Source organism: Rhinopithecus bieti, unplaced genomic scaffold (genome assembly GCF_001698545.2).
Source record: "Rhinopithecus bieti isolate Rb0 unplaced genomic scaffold, ASM169854v2 scaffold_11252, whole genome shotgun sequence".
Taxonomy (NCBI): domain Eukaryota; kingdom Metazoa; phylum Chordata; class Mammalia; order Primates; family Cercopithecidae; genus Rhinopithecus; species Rhinopithecus bieti.
This window is the reverse complement of record NW_016806895.1, coordinates 508116-524248: the sequence shown is the minus strand read 5'-3', so window position 1 is coordinate 524248 and position 16133 is coordinate 508116. Positions and strand designations below refer to the sequence as shown.

At 37.2% G+C, this 16133-nt stretch overlaps 1 protein-coding gene across 1 annotated transcript in view; it reads right to left on the bottom strand.

The window, feature by feature from the left end:
* PALS1 (protein associated with LIN7 1, MAGUK p55 family member) overlaps positions 1-16133 on the bottom strand; it is a 99664-nt gene that overhangs the window by 3240 nt on the left and 80291 nt on the right. The window contains 7 exon segments of the mRNA XM_017878584.1: positions 5126-5236; positions 7639-7841; positions 8502-8669; positions 11078-11112; positions 11114-11147; positions 11656-11727; positions 15822-16005. Of these exon segments, the coding sequence (XP_017734073.1) occupies positions 5126-5236; positions 7639-7841; positions 8502-8669; positions 11078-11112; positions 11114-11147; positions 11656-11727; positions 15822-16005 (807 nt within the window).

Below are 16133 nucleotides of genomic sequence, written 5' to 3'. Positions count from 1 at the left end.
TCACCAACAAGACTACAAGCTTCAAGAACACAGACTGTTACTTTGAATTCCCTACAAACATTTGTTTTCAAACATTCTAGGACACTATAACCTCTTCCTAATAGTAACATCTTCTGTAACATGAAGTGAACCTTTCTTGTTGGAGCAAGGACCTAAAATGCCATCTACTTTTGGCTCTAGTAACGAGCCCTTGCCCTTTACTGTGTGTGCACTGCAGACAGTTAAAAGTATCCTACCAAAGTTTGGGAAACTATATAGAGCAGCCTACTTTAAAATACTGACTGAAGGAAAGGGCCATTCTGCAAAGATAAGCAGGCAGCAACGCTATGTGCAAAACTTATCCCAAACCCTCTAATTATCAGGCACATATGTTCGAGAAAGTGAAACTCACCCCAAATCACCCCTGCCAATGAAGACAACTAATTTAAACTCAAGACAAAATGTCTCAGATGTAAAAGTCACACATTAGTACTATATTGGACCCACAGTACAAAAAAATTCATATCATTCAACTGTTTGAACTTCCCTAACAGTAAGAAAACATATTAAAAATATGACAACTCTGGCTAGTCCTGAGGCAGTTTCTTGCATGGCTCTCTAATTCTCATTCTGGAATGTTGTACATCTGAATATGGCACACAGAATCCTTTGTCCCAGCAGGGAATCTACTTCACCACTGTAACTGAACACACTGACATTTTTGCTAAAACTTATGTCTACCAAAAGCTCGAGATTATTGAATACTCTAGGACTCCACAGAGAACTGAAACTTTGTGGTACTGGAGTTGAAATGAAAATGCTAAAGCCCAATCCACCTAGTTTTTATCAAATTTAAGGCACTGTTATTTCATTTTATGCCAAAATACCTTATATCACTTATTTAGTACTTTATGTCTGAAGTCCTCTTTCAAATTACAATCCACGACTAAGATGAAACAAAATGTTTTAGCTCAAAATTTTTAGCTGAACTAGGCAAAACTGACAATAAGTTCATATTGCTAGATAGCCACTCTCAAGCCTCTATACTAGCAGAACAGATTCAGAGATTCAGAATACAATTAGAAAACTGGTTGGTTACATTTTGCACCCAGTGAGTGTTGCCCAGGCTGGAGTGCAGTGGCACGAACTCAGCCTCTTGAGTAGCCAGTACCACAGGCATGCACCACCATGCCCAGCTAATTTTTTTTTATAGTTTTAGTAGAGACAGGATTTCACTATGTTGCCCAGGCTGGTCTTGAACTCCTGGCCTCAAGTGATCCGTCCACCTTGGCCTCTCAAAATGCTGGGATTACAGGCGTAAGCCACTGTGCCTGGCCTTCTATATCAATTTAGTAAACTAAAAAAAGTTTAGCAGTTTTTTATACAGTTAAAACACACATTTATCTTTTTTTTTTTTTTGAGAAAGAGTCTTACTCTGTTGTCCAGGCTGGAGTGCAGTGGTGCAATCCCAGCTCACTGCAACCTCCACCTCCTGGGTTCAAGTGATTCTCCCGCCTCAGCCTCCCAAGTAGCTGGGATTACAGGTGCATGCCACCACACCTGGCTAATTTTTGTGCTTTTAGTAGAGATGGGGTTTCACTATGTTAGCCAGGCTGGTCTTGAACTCCTGACCTCAAGTGATCTGCCTGCCTCAGCCTCCCAAAGTGCTGGGATAACAGGCATGAGCCACTGTGCCCGGCCCTCAAAATTTTATCCAAATATTTTTTAACTGAAGAATGGATAAATTGTGCTATATTAGTATCATGGTATATTACTCAGCATTAAGAGAGAATGAACTGCTGTTAGACACAACACAGATCAATCTCAAAAACATGCTGATCAAAAGCCAGACACAAACTTCAACAAACTGCATGCTTCTATTTATATGAACTTCTAGAACAGACCAAACAAATCTATAGTGACAGAAAGCAGAATAGTGGTTGCCAGAAAGAAAGAATGGAGGGGCATTAACTTCAAAGGGGCATAAGAAAACTAGAGTAATAGAAATGTTCTAAATCTTCATAGGCATGGTGGTTACACAGGTATACATTTCCAAAACTTGCTGAATTATACAATTAAAATGCATGTATTTATTGTATGTGAAATATACTTCAGCAAAGAAAAAGAATCAGAAAGTTCTAATTAGAAAATCAAATATATTGCATATTGTTAAAACATTTTGGTACTGATCAACTTCCTGCTTTAAAAATATATATAAGCTAGGACCTGTGGCACATGCCTATAATCCCAGCTTATAGAACTGGCATGGGAGGGTCATTTGAGTCCAGGAGTTCAAGGCTTGCAGTGAGCTATGGTCATGCCACAGCACTCTAGTCTGGGTGACATAGAATCTCCTCTCAAAAACAAAACAAAACAAAACAAACAAACAAAAAAACAAAAAAACAGTCCTAAAATTTAGGATGGCCAATTCTAAGTGAAGTAGATAAAAATTCCATTACAACACTGCCAGAGACCAACCAAAAGAAAGATGCTGGCTGGGCACGGTGGCTCACGCCTGTAATCCCAACACTTTGGAGGCCAAGGCGGCGGATCACGAAGTCAGGAGATCAAGACCATCCCAGCTAACACGATGAAACCCCATCTCTACTAAAAATAAAAAATAAAAAAATAAAAAGAGCTGGGCATGGTGGCAGGTGCCTGTAATCCCAGCTACTCGGGTGGCTGCGGCAGGAGAATCGCTCAAACCCAGGAGGCGGAGGCTGCAGTGATCCGAGATTGCGCCACTGCACTCCAGTCTGGGTGACAGAGCAAGACTCCATCTCAAAACAAAAAAAAAAACAAAAAAAAACAGATGCTTAACATGTTTTGGAATGGTCTATGGTCCTTCATATAATAGTGAATCCTTGTTGGAAAAAAGGCCTAAAAAGAAATAAGTATGCATGTTAGGAAGTGGAAAATTAGGCTGAACAGGAAGAATGGAGTACACTCTGGTCCTCAGTGTGCATCCTTTTCCTTGAACAATCATGGAGTTCCTGTTCTACCAAAGTAGTTATTGGACACTAAATTTTACACAGTATTAATCTTGTTTTTCTTGTTATATTGTGATCCTCCTCAAGAACAGCCAGTGACCATGCTGCCTATTTCCTTTGTATCATTCCAAGTGCTATGGACAGCAAATACTCTGACTCCAGTTACTTATGAATTTGTAGGTATATGGCGGAAATGAAAAAGGAGTGTAGTACTACACTTTAATCAGCTAGCCTACTTAGCCTAGACAAAGCAACCAGAATTATGCTCATCATGTAGGATGGGAAAGCCCTTGATGTCTGTAGCCTAAGACATTAAAAATTACTACCTCACATATAGATTGAATAAGAAATGTTGGCGGGGCGTGGTGGCTCACGCCCGTAATCCCAGCACTTTGAGAGGCCAAGGCGGGCGGATCACGAGGTCAGGAGATTGAGAGGCGGGCGGATCACGAGGTCAGGAGACTGAGACCACGGTGAAACCCCATCTCTACTAAAAATACAAAAAATTAGCTGGACACAGTGGCGGGCGCCTGTAGTCCCAGCTACTTGGGAGGCTGAGGCAGGAGAATGGCGTGAACCCGGGAGGCGGAGCTTGCAGTGAGCTGAGAATGCGCCACTGCACTCCAGCCTGGGTGACAAAGCGAGACTCTGTCTCAAAAAAAAAAAAAAAAAAAAAAAAAAAAATGCTAAGTAGACATAGAGTGAAAAAAGATATTTTGGAGGGTGAAGAGGAAGAGGAAGGGTTAATGTGTTGTGGTGGACAGTCAAGAATGAAAGGAGGCTGAGCGCGGTGGCTCACGCCTGTAATCCCAGCACTTTGGGAGACTGAGGCAGGTGAATCGCGAAGTCAGGAGATCAAGATCATCCTGGCTAACATGGTGAAACCCCATCTCTACTAAAAACACAAAAAAGTTAGCCAGGCGTGGTGGCGGGTGCCTGTAGTCCCAGCAATTCGGGAGGGTGAGGCAGGAGAAAGGCGTGAACCCGGGAGGCAGAGCTTGCAGTGAGCTGAGATTGCGCCACTGCACTCCAGCCTGGGCGACAGAGCGAGACTCCATCTCAAAAAAAAAAAAAAAATGAATGAAAGGAAGGCTGGGTGTGGTGGCTTACACCTGCAATCCAAGCACTTTGGGAGGCTGAGGCAGGAGGGTTTCTTGAGGCCAGGAGTTCAATACCAACCTGGCAACATAGCGAGACCCTGTCTATACAAAATACATAAAAAATTAGCCAGACATGGTGGTGCATGGCTACAGTCCCAGCCACTTGGACAGGTTGGGGTGAGAGGATCACCTGAGCCCAGAGTCTGAGCCTGCAGTGAGCCATGAACATGCCACCACACTCCAGGCTGGGCAACAGGGTTAGACCCTATCTCAAAACAACAATGACCAAAAAAACAAAAAACAGAATCAAAAGAAAGGAATGTAAATATGCTTTTAATGACTATCTTTAAGGAGATTTAAAGGCATAGTCAATGAAATGAGGCAATCTGAGTAAGCCCTCTCAAAAATAGATCTATTTACTAAATAAGGAGCAAAAAAACAAGGAAGAACATGTTACTTTGATACAGTAAGTCACTTGACAGAGTTATCATCTTACATAATTAAATAAAAGCTCAATGCTTTCTTATTAATAACATATATTATCATTCACTTAATTATCAATGTTTAATGTGACATAGACTACCTCAACCATATCTAGCATAGATCTAAAATAATTTAAAAACATTTTTCTGTTCCAAACAATGTGAGAAGACCAAAGGGAGAAGAAAAGCAGAACATAATTTTCAGTGGGATAAAAAGAAGAAAAAAGCAAGAGCACTCAAATTTGGCTCCTGAAAATGTGGAGTATCTACAGAGAAAAGTCAGTAATCCTGAAGAGTTGGCTGATAACTTTGGTGGCAGTCACATCACCCTAGAAATGTCACAGACCCATGTGAAGAAGCTCAAAAGTTACCATATGTAGACGCCCCAACTTTGAAAAGCTGCCATAGTCCAACCCAGTGGCAACCATGGCAATTTTTGGGCAAGTAATATTACAGAAAGAATAATCAGTTTGAAAGCTCAAGCTAATGGAGCTTTTAAGCACCAGGACAAATTAGACCAGGACTGTTTCATGTTTACCTTCAATGGAATAGTACAATAGTGTGAAAACTTTACCTTTGGATTTTTGCCTTCTTTGGCCAATAATGCCCGAAGTCTTTCTTGTGAAGGGGGTGCAATGAAGATAATATATGGTTTCAAATCTGAATTCCGAAGAGTCTTCAATGACTGTAAAAAGAGATATTTTGATTTTTTAAATAATTTGCATCATTTAATTACTTACTAATAATACTGATTGGATATACATATTAGATTAAGGGACTTGCTCTGTCGCCTAGGCTGGAATGCAGTGGTGTGATCACAGCTCTCTGCAACCTCAATCTGCTGCGCTCAAGTGACCCTCTAACCTCAGCATCCTCAGTAGCTAGAACCATAGGCATGCACCACCCTGTCTGGCTAACTTTTTACTTTTTTGTCGAGACAGGATCTTGCTTTGTTGCCCAGGCTGGTCTTGAACTCCTGGCCTCAAGCAATGCTCCTGCCTTGGCCTCCCAAAGTGCTGGGATTATAGGCATGAGCCACTGCACCTGGCCCAATTCACAGTATTTTTAAGATCCTACCATTCACTGTAAGAATATACTGTGAAGCTATATATATATATATGTGTGTGTGTGTGTGTGTGTGTGTATATACACATTATATATAATATACATATATTATTTTAGCTTGCTCTTTTATGTAATGAAATATAAGTGAATGATACTGAAGGATGACAACTGTGATATTAAAATACCTTGCTAATAAGATCACATACAGATTACAATAACCATATTAAAAATCCATTTTGGAGGAATTAGAATAATACAAGTTGCCTTACTATGTGCCAGACACTAAATATAAGCAAAATCAGAGAACCTAACTTCACATGTGCAAAAGACAATTCAAGAAAAGCACATCTAAGAAAAAGATGACTATGTTTGAATCTGGAGATTGCAGTTTTCATTTTGTTACCAATGCATGACTCTGTGTCCTCAAACTGAAGTGCTCTATCAAAATGGAGATTATAGGAATATGCCGTTTCTATCTAAAAACATTAAGATGATTAAAACAATATGCTGAGTTCTTTGTTGAAATCTGTTAGCTATTTTTCTTGGAGAAATAAGAATTTTAAAACCTGTTTGCCCAAATAATATAAAGAATTCTAAAGAAATTTAGTAAAACATGTATACTTCTCTTAAATCAAAAATGTATAACTGAAAGAGTAGAGCCTAAGCGCATTCGTCCACTAAAACACAAACAAAAATCCCTAATTACTATTTTAGAATAGCCGATTTAGAATCAATTCTCCTTTATGTACATCTCTTTAATGACCACTGACTATGTTGCCTGATTTGACATGAGCAGCAGCCACATTAAGGAAAGTTGTATGCTAAAGCTGTATGGTCTACAAAAATTAAAAAATTTTCCATAACATTTGGAGTTTCTTAAAAACTCCAAAATTTCTAAAATTAGTTTTTTTGTTGTTTTGTTTTTGTTTTTAAGACAGGGTCTCACTCTGCTCACTCTGTCACCCAAGGTTGGATGCAGTGCAGCTCACTACAATCTCTGCCTCCCTGGCTCAGGCGATTCTCCCATCCCAGCCTCCCAAGTAGCTGGGACCACAGGTGCATGCCACCATGCCTGGCTAATTTTTTAAATTTTTGGTAGAGATGGGGTTTTGCCATGCTGCCCAGGCTGGTCTGGAACTCCTGAGCTCAAGTGATCCACCCACATTGGCATCCTAAAATTAACATTTTAAAATAGAAAGCTAAGAGGCACTAGTTAGTAATTCTATGCTTTTGCTTAGTCTGCCAAATAACTGAAACTAAGGTTTCATTATTTTCATACAACCAAGCATTCACTGTGATACTTGTTAATATTTGAACAGTGGTATTTAAACCATAAAATAATCCTGAAGTTTTCTAATTTTCTCATATCAGAATCAGAAAAGGGAAATTCTTTTACAGACTCAAATTAAAGTACTACCAGTACTATATTTACTGTATTTTAAAGTTTCAGAACATACATACAAGTATATATACAAGCTAAACATCTCTAATCCAAAAATCTGAAATGCAAAATCTGAAACTTTCTGAGCAGTGACATGATGGCACAAGTGGAAAATGTCACCCCTGGCCTCATGTGATGAGTCATAGTCAAAACACAGGAGCGGACAGTTTATTCAATATCCCCAGGAAAAATAAAATTACCTTCAGGCCAAGTAAATAAGGTATATATAAAAGATAAATGAGTTTCATTTCAGACTTGGGTCCTATCCTCAAGAAAGCTCATTATATATATGCAAATATTATAAAACCTGAGAAATCCTGAAATTCAAAACACTCTGGTCTCAAGCATTTTGAACAAGAAATAGTCAACCTGTTTATGTTAAGTATGTATATGTTTTCCCCTCGGAGTAAAGTGAAAGAGATTTAGTAACCCGTGTGATTTCATATAGTAAATCAGTGGGAAAAACCATATGAGAACTTAATTAGTTCACACTGTTCTTGGACGAAAATACAGTTTCCACTAGATTACTCTGTATGACATGCCCTCTAAGTTCAAACCCTAAAACAAAATTCTAGCTTTACCTGTGTACGAAGACTTAAAAGACATATTTTGCCAGAGTTGATCACTTGCCGTACAGAATCTATGCTAGTTCCATACAAATTCTTCTCAAATTCACCATGCTCAATGAACTTTCCAGCTGCTATGTCTGCCTCAAATGCTTGCCGCGAAACAAAGTGGTAATCTCTACCAGCTACTTCTTGGTCTCGCCTACTCCGAGTTGTATCTAGGCAAACAAAACCAGATAAAAATAATGGGCATGGCTTAGATAGAGGACAGGGGATAATTCTGCTAGTCAGAAAGAATTTTTATTTTGTAACACAGATTATAAAATAATAAACTGAGAAAATGCTAAGCACCTACATGTTTAACATTGTTTTATTTTTTATAGATTGAAAATGAACAAAATGTGTTTGTAATATCTCAGTAATAGTTATATTTAATTATCTTAATACATTTTATGCTTATACTTCAAGTTACTTCATCCTGCATTTAAAACACTACTACTCATCTTCTCCTAAAGTTTATTTCCATAAATTAGGTACTATATAATCTTAGAACTTCTGTTTTCAGATTATGCGTAAGTTTCTATCTTCGGTATCACTTTAAAGAAGCAGGAACTGATTCCCTATGGAACAGGAAATTGTAAGTGGCCCAAACTGAAATTTGTTTAGAAAATAGTACATAATCGAAGGACAAATTTAAATTTCTTAATAATGACTATTTTTAATTTAAAAATTGTCAAAATATTTGGTTAAGCAAAGTTCCTCTTTCACTGACAACACTGTTTTAATGAAATGAATAAAAAATTTCCCTACATAATGTAGTTAGGTTCTGAGCTGGTAAACTGAAAAGCACAGGAAAATGGGAATGCATTCAAACTTACGAGGAACTGCAGATGCAAAGCGCTCCTTTTCTTTGTTCATGAGCCTCTGACGCAATTCATTCTGGCCACAGTTCTGTGGACCAATCAAAATGATAGGTCTCTTCCTATTTGCTGGCTGATGATAAAGTGACATTTCCTCATAGGTTAAGATCTCCTCGTTGTCATAATCTTTGGGGGGAAAAAAAAGTTAAGCCCTTCAGACAAAATTATTGCCATGTAATAAAGATATAAATACTCGTAGATCTTCCCCCCAAAATTAGAAAAAAGCACAATTTATTGTCTTTACATCCTTGCTAGGGTACTATGAAAATGAATCAGACAATATAATACTCCTTCTATTAATTTTATTATCTTATTTCATACTTGAAATGAAAATTCATGCTTGAATGTCTAATACAATATAATTATACTGATTCTTACACTGAACAGCTAATTTGTAGTCAATACTTTGAATAAGGATGGGGTACCAGGGAATGAACTATTAAGAATAATATCTGTCATTTTTGTAAAATGCAGATATTAATATTCTACTTAAGGAACTTAAGAAGGTTGTTTTAAGAATCAGACATAATGTATACGCTGAATACAACGGCTGGCATAGACCAACATTTACATATAGTGGCTACAACTAGTGTTATCAGAGAAAGCTGGAATACTTTCCTATAGTTCACCCATGGCCCATAAGCTGCATGCGGCCCAGGACGGCTTTGAATGTGGCCCAACACAAATTTGTAAACTTTCTTAAAACATTGTGAGATTGTTTTGCAATTTTTTTTTTTTTTAGCTCATCAGCTATCTCTAGTGTTAGTGTACTTTATGTGTGGCCCCAGACTATTCTTCTTCTAATGTGGCCCAGGGAACCCAAAAGATTGGACACCCCTGCTGTAGTTAGTTGTATAACTTGAAAACAGGCCATACCCATGCTATCTACGCTTTCTGCATTTATGTTTACTTTACTCTGGAATGCTAACCCAGAGTCATGAATCAAAATGAGGTATAAATTATGACAAGTGGGGTAACATTCCTAAAGCCCATAATCCAGATGAAACCAGAGATGTCAAGTGGTATGAACAAAAGCAGACAACTAGTAGTCTGCCAAGTCCTCACTCATATTACTTCTCCTGACTGTGAAGGAGCATCAGATGTGAAGCCAGACTCCCTCAGCTCTATTTTCATGAGGTTGGGGGACCATCTTAGGCTTGACAAAGCCTGGCATAGAGCAGGAGCTCAAACTGTATTTGTTTAAATTCCAGCTCAACCAATCAAGTATTAGTTGTTAAGAATTTCAGTAAATCACTTTAATATCTAAACTTGAATCTACTACTCTGTAACCTCAAGGAGTTTGTGAGAACAAAACCATATAGTTACTGCCCTGGAATACAGTAGTTATTATGAATTCTAGTTATTTACTTAAAAATACTCATGATAATGACACCATCATAAACAGCAAATGTGATTCCTTCTCCTCTCAAAATGATTTTCTCTGAAAAATCCCTTCTAACGTGTATAATCAAGACTGTGGTAGCATTTTAATTTATAGACTTAGTGTGTATATCCACAGGGTTCAGATTTGCCATGTTTTCTACAGTACAGTAGCTCTTAGAGCTGGACTAGTTAACTTTAGTCTGTTTCAAAAAATAAAAGAGATATTAATCAGAGGATAAAATTTGTAACTCATTAAATCTTTTTAGTCACATAATCTGTCAATTAGCATTAAAGGATGTTTATTTTAGAAAAAAATTTATTAAAGTTGATCAAATCTCATTTAGATTTTATGGAATACTATAATAATCTATAATGTTTTATCTTTATTAGTTTAATGTATGCTGCCCCAAAATATTTCAAATTCTTGAGAGAATAGCCTTATAAATTGCATAAGAAGGAATGCCTTTGTTTTATTATTTGACTTGCTTCTAATGCGAACCAAACAGAAGTAGCAAACTCAAATGCCCATAAAAACAAACCAAGGAGGTAACAAAATCAGTAAATCAGGTTGGGTTAATAAAACACTGGGAGTGGTAGAGACTGTTAAACTAGACACCAGATGCTTGAGCAATAGTCATCACTCAGGTCCAGCAGCCTCTTGTCACCTGGGAATACTAGCCCAACATTATCAGAGCTTTTGATTTTAAGAGAAGCTACAACTTTCAAGCTTTTAAATCTTAGCAATCAATCAAAATAAAACTAAAATTCTCTCATGTGTCTGACTTAGCCAGCAGGTAGTGGGTTCTCAGGAATGAGTTGCTTCTGTGACATGAACTATTGTAGAGGAAATATTTTTTACTTCAAGAATGTTCTGTAAGAATCTGTTAGAAGTATACGTTTTGCAAAGAGTTTAAGTAGAAAAAAACTACAGGAAACTATAAATTTAATACTACATATGCTAAATAGTACTTGCATTTTTATATGAGTTTTCCCCATAATTCAAAAAACAGCTTTAATCACTGGATTCCGAAAGAAAATACTTTCTACTACATGCTTTTCTCAAGCACGTATTTAACATTAAGGTACAAAACAGGACTAGATTTAGACTCCTTTCAGATATACTTCCACCTATCCCTGAGAGTAGAACTTACCATCATTTTTATTGGCATTATATAAAACCTTTTCCTCTTCTTTTATTCTTCTTTGCACACCATAGTTTTCCTGTTGAGCAATCATAAACATAACTATAAATGTGTTCCCTTGAACAAAGCCACATAACTGAAATTGAAGAACTCTACTTATTCATTCATTCATTCTTTAAATTTTTTTGCAGAAACGAGGTCTCGATATGGTGGCCAGGCTGATCTTGAACTCCTAGCCTCAAGCGATCCTCCCGCCTCAGCCTCCCAAAGTGCTGGGATTACAGATGTGAACCACCACACCCAGCTTGTTTTTAATTTACTTTTATAAATACTTATTACACTATTTGTATAAAGACTATTTTTCAGGAAAGTATTTATAATTTTCCATTAACTACACAGTATAGACAGATAATCTTTAATACTTAAATCTTATCCTTTCTTTACAGTTCTAAGATAATCAGTTTTGCCTCTTGCATCACTCTTTCCACGAGTACTTCTTTCTTCACAGTTCTAACATGCAGATTTACACATGGCTCCAGATGAAGACCCAAGAAATCTCTTACTAATGTCAAATACAAGTGTCTAACCTGATTTTTCTGGCTCCTTATCTTCTTCTATGGTTTGCTTCATGGCTTCCCTTTGCTGCTGAAAGCTTTTCCCTTAATAGCAGAAAGAAAAAGAAGGGTAAAATATTCAAGATAAAAGGATAACATTTTTTTTTTAAATCAAGAAGGGAAAACACTAGACATATCTCTTCATTTATATTCCCTTCCAAATCCTTTTGCCAACACAGGTGTAATGTCAGCTATGATGTGCCTCCAAATTTTCAAATATTAACTCTGCTCAATCAATCCAATATATATTATTGGAATATATATCATCTATTATTTAAAATTTAATAGTTCAACTTTTAAAAGGTTTCATTGTGCATTTACTTTGTGGAAAAGTACTATCCTGAATCTTACAATGGTTCTAGTCCTTTAGAATTATCTCAAATTAAGCATATCGATTCTAGGAGTTAACTTTTCCAAAACAACATGTGGGCATTCATCATATATTCAATTCCATATTCAATTCCAAGAAACCATTCAGTATATTCCCTTGCATGCATTATTTTCAATCCCTCTTCTTGTATGTATATGTGCTAGTCATTTTTTATTTCCACCTTTAAGTTACCAATTATATACATGGAAAACATGCTTTTCCTTACAAAATTAATATTTTAATACAGGAGGCTTTCAAGGTTCCTGACCTTGAAAGATGTTTTCTTTTCAGACCTCTACCTTAAAATCAAATATGTCTTTTCCTATAGGATACAAGTGGCTTTACTTAGAAAATTCTGAATTACGTTGAGGTTCCACTTTTATACTTAATTTTAAATCTAATTTTTCCAGTGTAAAGCCAGAGATTCTTAAAAATCAATAAGCAAATTCTATACAGGTTGGGATAATCCGTAGAACTTAGTGCATTTCATAAGTGTACTAACAAAGAGATTAATACTGAGTTCGATACACATAAGAAGCATTAAAGGAAGCCTGGTTATCTTTTGAGATGAAGTCTCGCTCTGTCACCCAGGCTGGAGTGCAGTGGCACAGTCTCGGCTCACTGCAACCTCCGCCTCCTGGGTTCAAGGGATTCTCATGCCTTAGCCTCCCAAGCAGCTGGGATTACAGATGCCCGCCACCACACCTGGCTAACGTTTGTATTTTCAGTAGAGACGTGGTTTTACCATGTTGGCCAGGCTGGTCTTGAACTCCTGACCTCAGGTGATCCTCCCTGCTTGGCCTCCCAAAGTGCCGGGATTAGAGGCATGAGCCACTGCGCACAGCCAAGACTGTATTCTTAGTAAAACAAGTAATTATTACTAGAAGGAAAATTTTAAGAGTATTAAAATTTAAAGGACCAGGTGCAGTGGCTCACACCTGTAATCCCAACACTTTGAGAGGCTGAGGCAGGCGGATCACGAGGTCAGGAGATCAAGACCATTCTGGCTAACACAGTGAAATCCCATCTCTACTAAAAATACAAAACATTAGCCAGGCGTGGTGGCGGGCACCTGTAGTCCCAGCTGCTCAGGAGACTGAGGCAGGAGAATGGCATGAACCCGGGAGGCGGAGCTTGCAGTGAGCCGAGATTGCACCACTGCACTCCAACCTGGGCAACAGAGTGAGACTCTGTCTCAAAAAAAAGAAAAAAACTTTTAAATAAGTATTTAACCAATTTTTAAAAATCAAGAACAGAGTAATTTTAATCATTTACATATTAAAAATTTAAAACACTACAATGATGTACTTCTGTGGCACATTTTTATAGTATGAACTATAGGCTATTCTGAAATAGAGGCAGAAATTAATGAGAGATGGAAATGATTTTCTTTTTCTTTGTCTGAGACTGCTCTGTTACACTGGCGTGACCAAAGCTCACTGCAGCCTCAACCTTCCAGGCTCATGCAATCCTCCCACCTCAGCCTCCTGAGTAGCTGGGACTACAGGTACACACAACCATGGCCAGCTAATTTTTAAATTTTTTGTAGAGACAGGGTCTCACTATGTCAGCTATGCCACTATGTGGCCCAGGCTAGTCTCAAACTCCTGGGCTCAAGCGATCCTCCCGCCTCAGCCTCCCAAAGTGCTGGGATTACAGGTGTGAGTCACCAGGGCCAGCCTCATAATGACCTCTTAAAACATCCATCGAATTCTGATGGAAATCCATCGTCAAACTCTAAGGTAGATCTTTATTCTTATAAAAAGACTTAGAAATATCATCATTGGAAACTACATACTTTCAGAAAATCAATCTATCAACAAACACTAGTTCTAAACATTTATGGGCTAAAGTTTGGCATGGTTAAGAAGACACCATACTGATATTTGGCACAAGCCTGAGGCAGAACCACAATGGCTACCCAACACTTCCAGATTCTAGAGAAGTGTCCTGTAACTGTTACTCTGAAGAATCAAGGGTTTGAACATCATCCTCTAAAATAAATGTAAGAAGTCCATTCCTCTTTCCTTAAAATATGACTGACATAGACAAAATCTGTTTCTAGCTTTTGAGTTTTAAAGTGAGAAATCTGAAGTTTTCTGTTACCTTACACTCAAAAAGAATAAATGTAAATATAATGTTGAAATATCTGGTTACCCAGAAAAGTCTCTTTGGCTTAGTTACAGAGATAAAAGAGATTCCTTATAACTTATTCTAGAATTTTTTGGACAACTTCCCCTGTTCCTACTACATATCTGATAGTCAATATTTCTCAGTCTTTTTTTTCATGCCCTCCTTTTCCTCTTTTCCCCTAAACTCTTGCTTGTAGTCAAATCCAGTATAAGGCTAAGTCTATAGCCAAATCTGTTACGCTTAAAATCTTCAGGTGCAAGTAGGAGGGATGATCGCTAAAAAATGTTGTAGGTAAAAGATAAGGCCAGAAAACATTACAGCGAAGGATTGAAAGGTCTAATTCAGAAACAGCAGTTCTGGCAGAACTATTTTTAAAAATTTTTTTTGGTTTGTTTTCTGAGAACTTTTTAAATCACCTTTTATTCATTAATTTAACATATATTATCTGGATTTAAAATAAATAAGACTCGGCTTCTGAACTCAAGAAGTTTACAAACTGAGAATATATGGTAGAAAGAATTATAACAGAGACAGTATAATGAAAGTATTATAAAGTAGGGGACACAGAAGAAAAACATATACATAAGTGTTAATGGATACACTTTCAAGTAAAGTATGGAAACGAAGTTTATCTCAGCACCAGGCAAAGTGCCTTACATGGGGCAGCCATAATAGCATTTATTAACAAATAAATGGACGAATTGTTATCCTTTTCCCCTATATCCCTATTTTTATCATTCTGTATGTACTCCTTGCCTTCTCCGATAGCTTATTATACTTTCCTTAGTTCTGCTCTCCTTTCTCCATTCTACTCCCATCCTGGGAACTCTAAGAGCCATTTGTAGAAAATAATTATATCTACATACAGTCCTGCACTGTATAACAACATTTCAGTCAACAACAAACCATATATATGATGGTGGTTGGAGGAATAGGCTATACCACATAGCCTAGGTGTACAGCAGGCTATATCATCTAGGTTTGTGTAAATACACTCAATGATGTTTGCACAGCAATGAAATCACCTAACGGCACATTTCTCAGAACATATCCCTGTCGTTAAGTGATGCATGACTGTACTTTGTTCTATTTTGTATCATCTTAACTCTCAGAAACATGTCCCCTTAATAATCTTAATCTATAATGTAAGCTAAAGTTTTAATTTAGTCTAAATGAGGGATAGTTTCATTAATAAAAAATTTGGAGCATCCTATTTCTGCCCTAAGATCACATTTGGTATAATATATTCTATGATGTTACTTTTCCTGATTCCTTATAAAGTTATGCACCTTTCCTTCTCAAAAATCATGTTGATGCCCCAATTAATGTCATAGTATAGTATATAGTATAATACAAGTTGTGTTGCCTCGATAATACGGTCATCTTAATATGTATACAGGGAACATAGTACAATATGGGACTGGCTGAAGTTATACATAATTCCATTCTAAAGGCCAAAGAATTGGCCACATTCTATTTAAGATACTTATGCTGCAGGTACAACATAAAACCCAACTACGTGAAAAGTAACTGGAAGACTTTATTAAGAGGCATGAAAAAATGAGTTTTTTTTTTGTGAAAGCTTGCATTTTGAGTGTTTTTAATACTATGTGCTTTCTACCATATTGTGTCTTACCTGGAACAAGCCCGGCTAGAGGCTGATTATCTTCGTCCCCTTCCCTGTAGGCCTGCCACCAGTTTGGATCCTCTTGACTGATCACATGAAGTATATCACCTTTTTGAAAAGACAGACCTAACTCTCGACACGGAACATAAGGGTCATCTGAAGGGTCATAGTCAAAATGAGCTTTTACATGGATCTAAAAGATAAAAGGGCAAAATAAAACAATAAATGGCAATATAAAATGTTTCATATGAATATAATTTAAATGCTACAATTTTTAATTATTTTTTAATTTAAAAAAATTTAATAGAGACAGCATCTCAG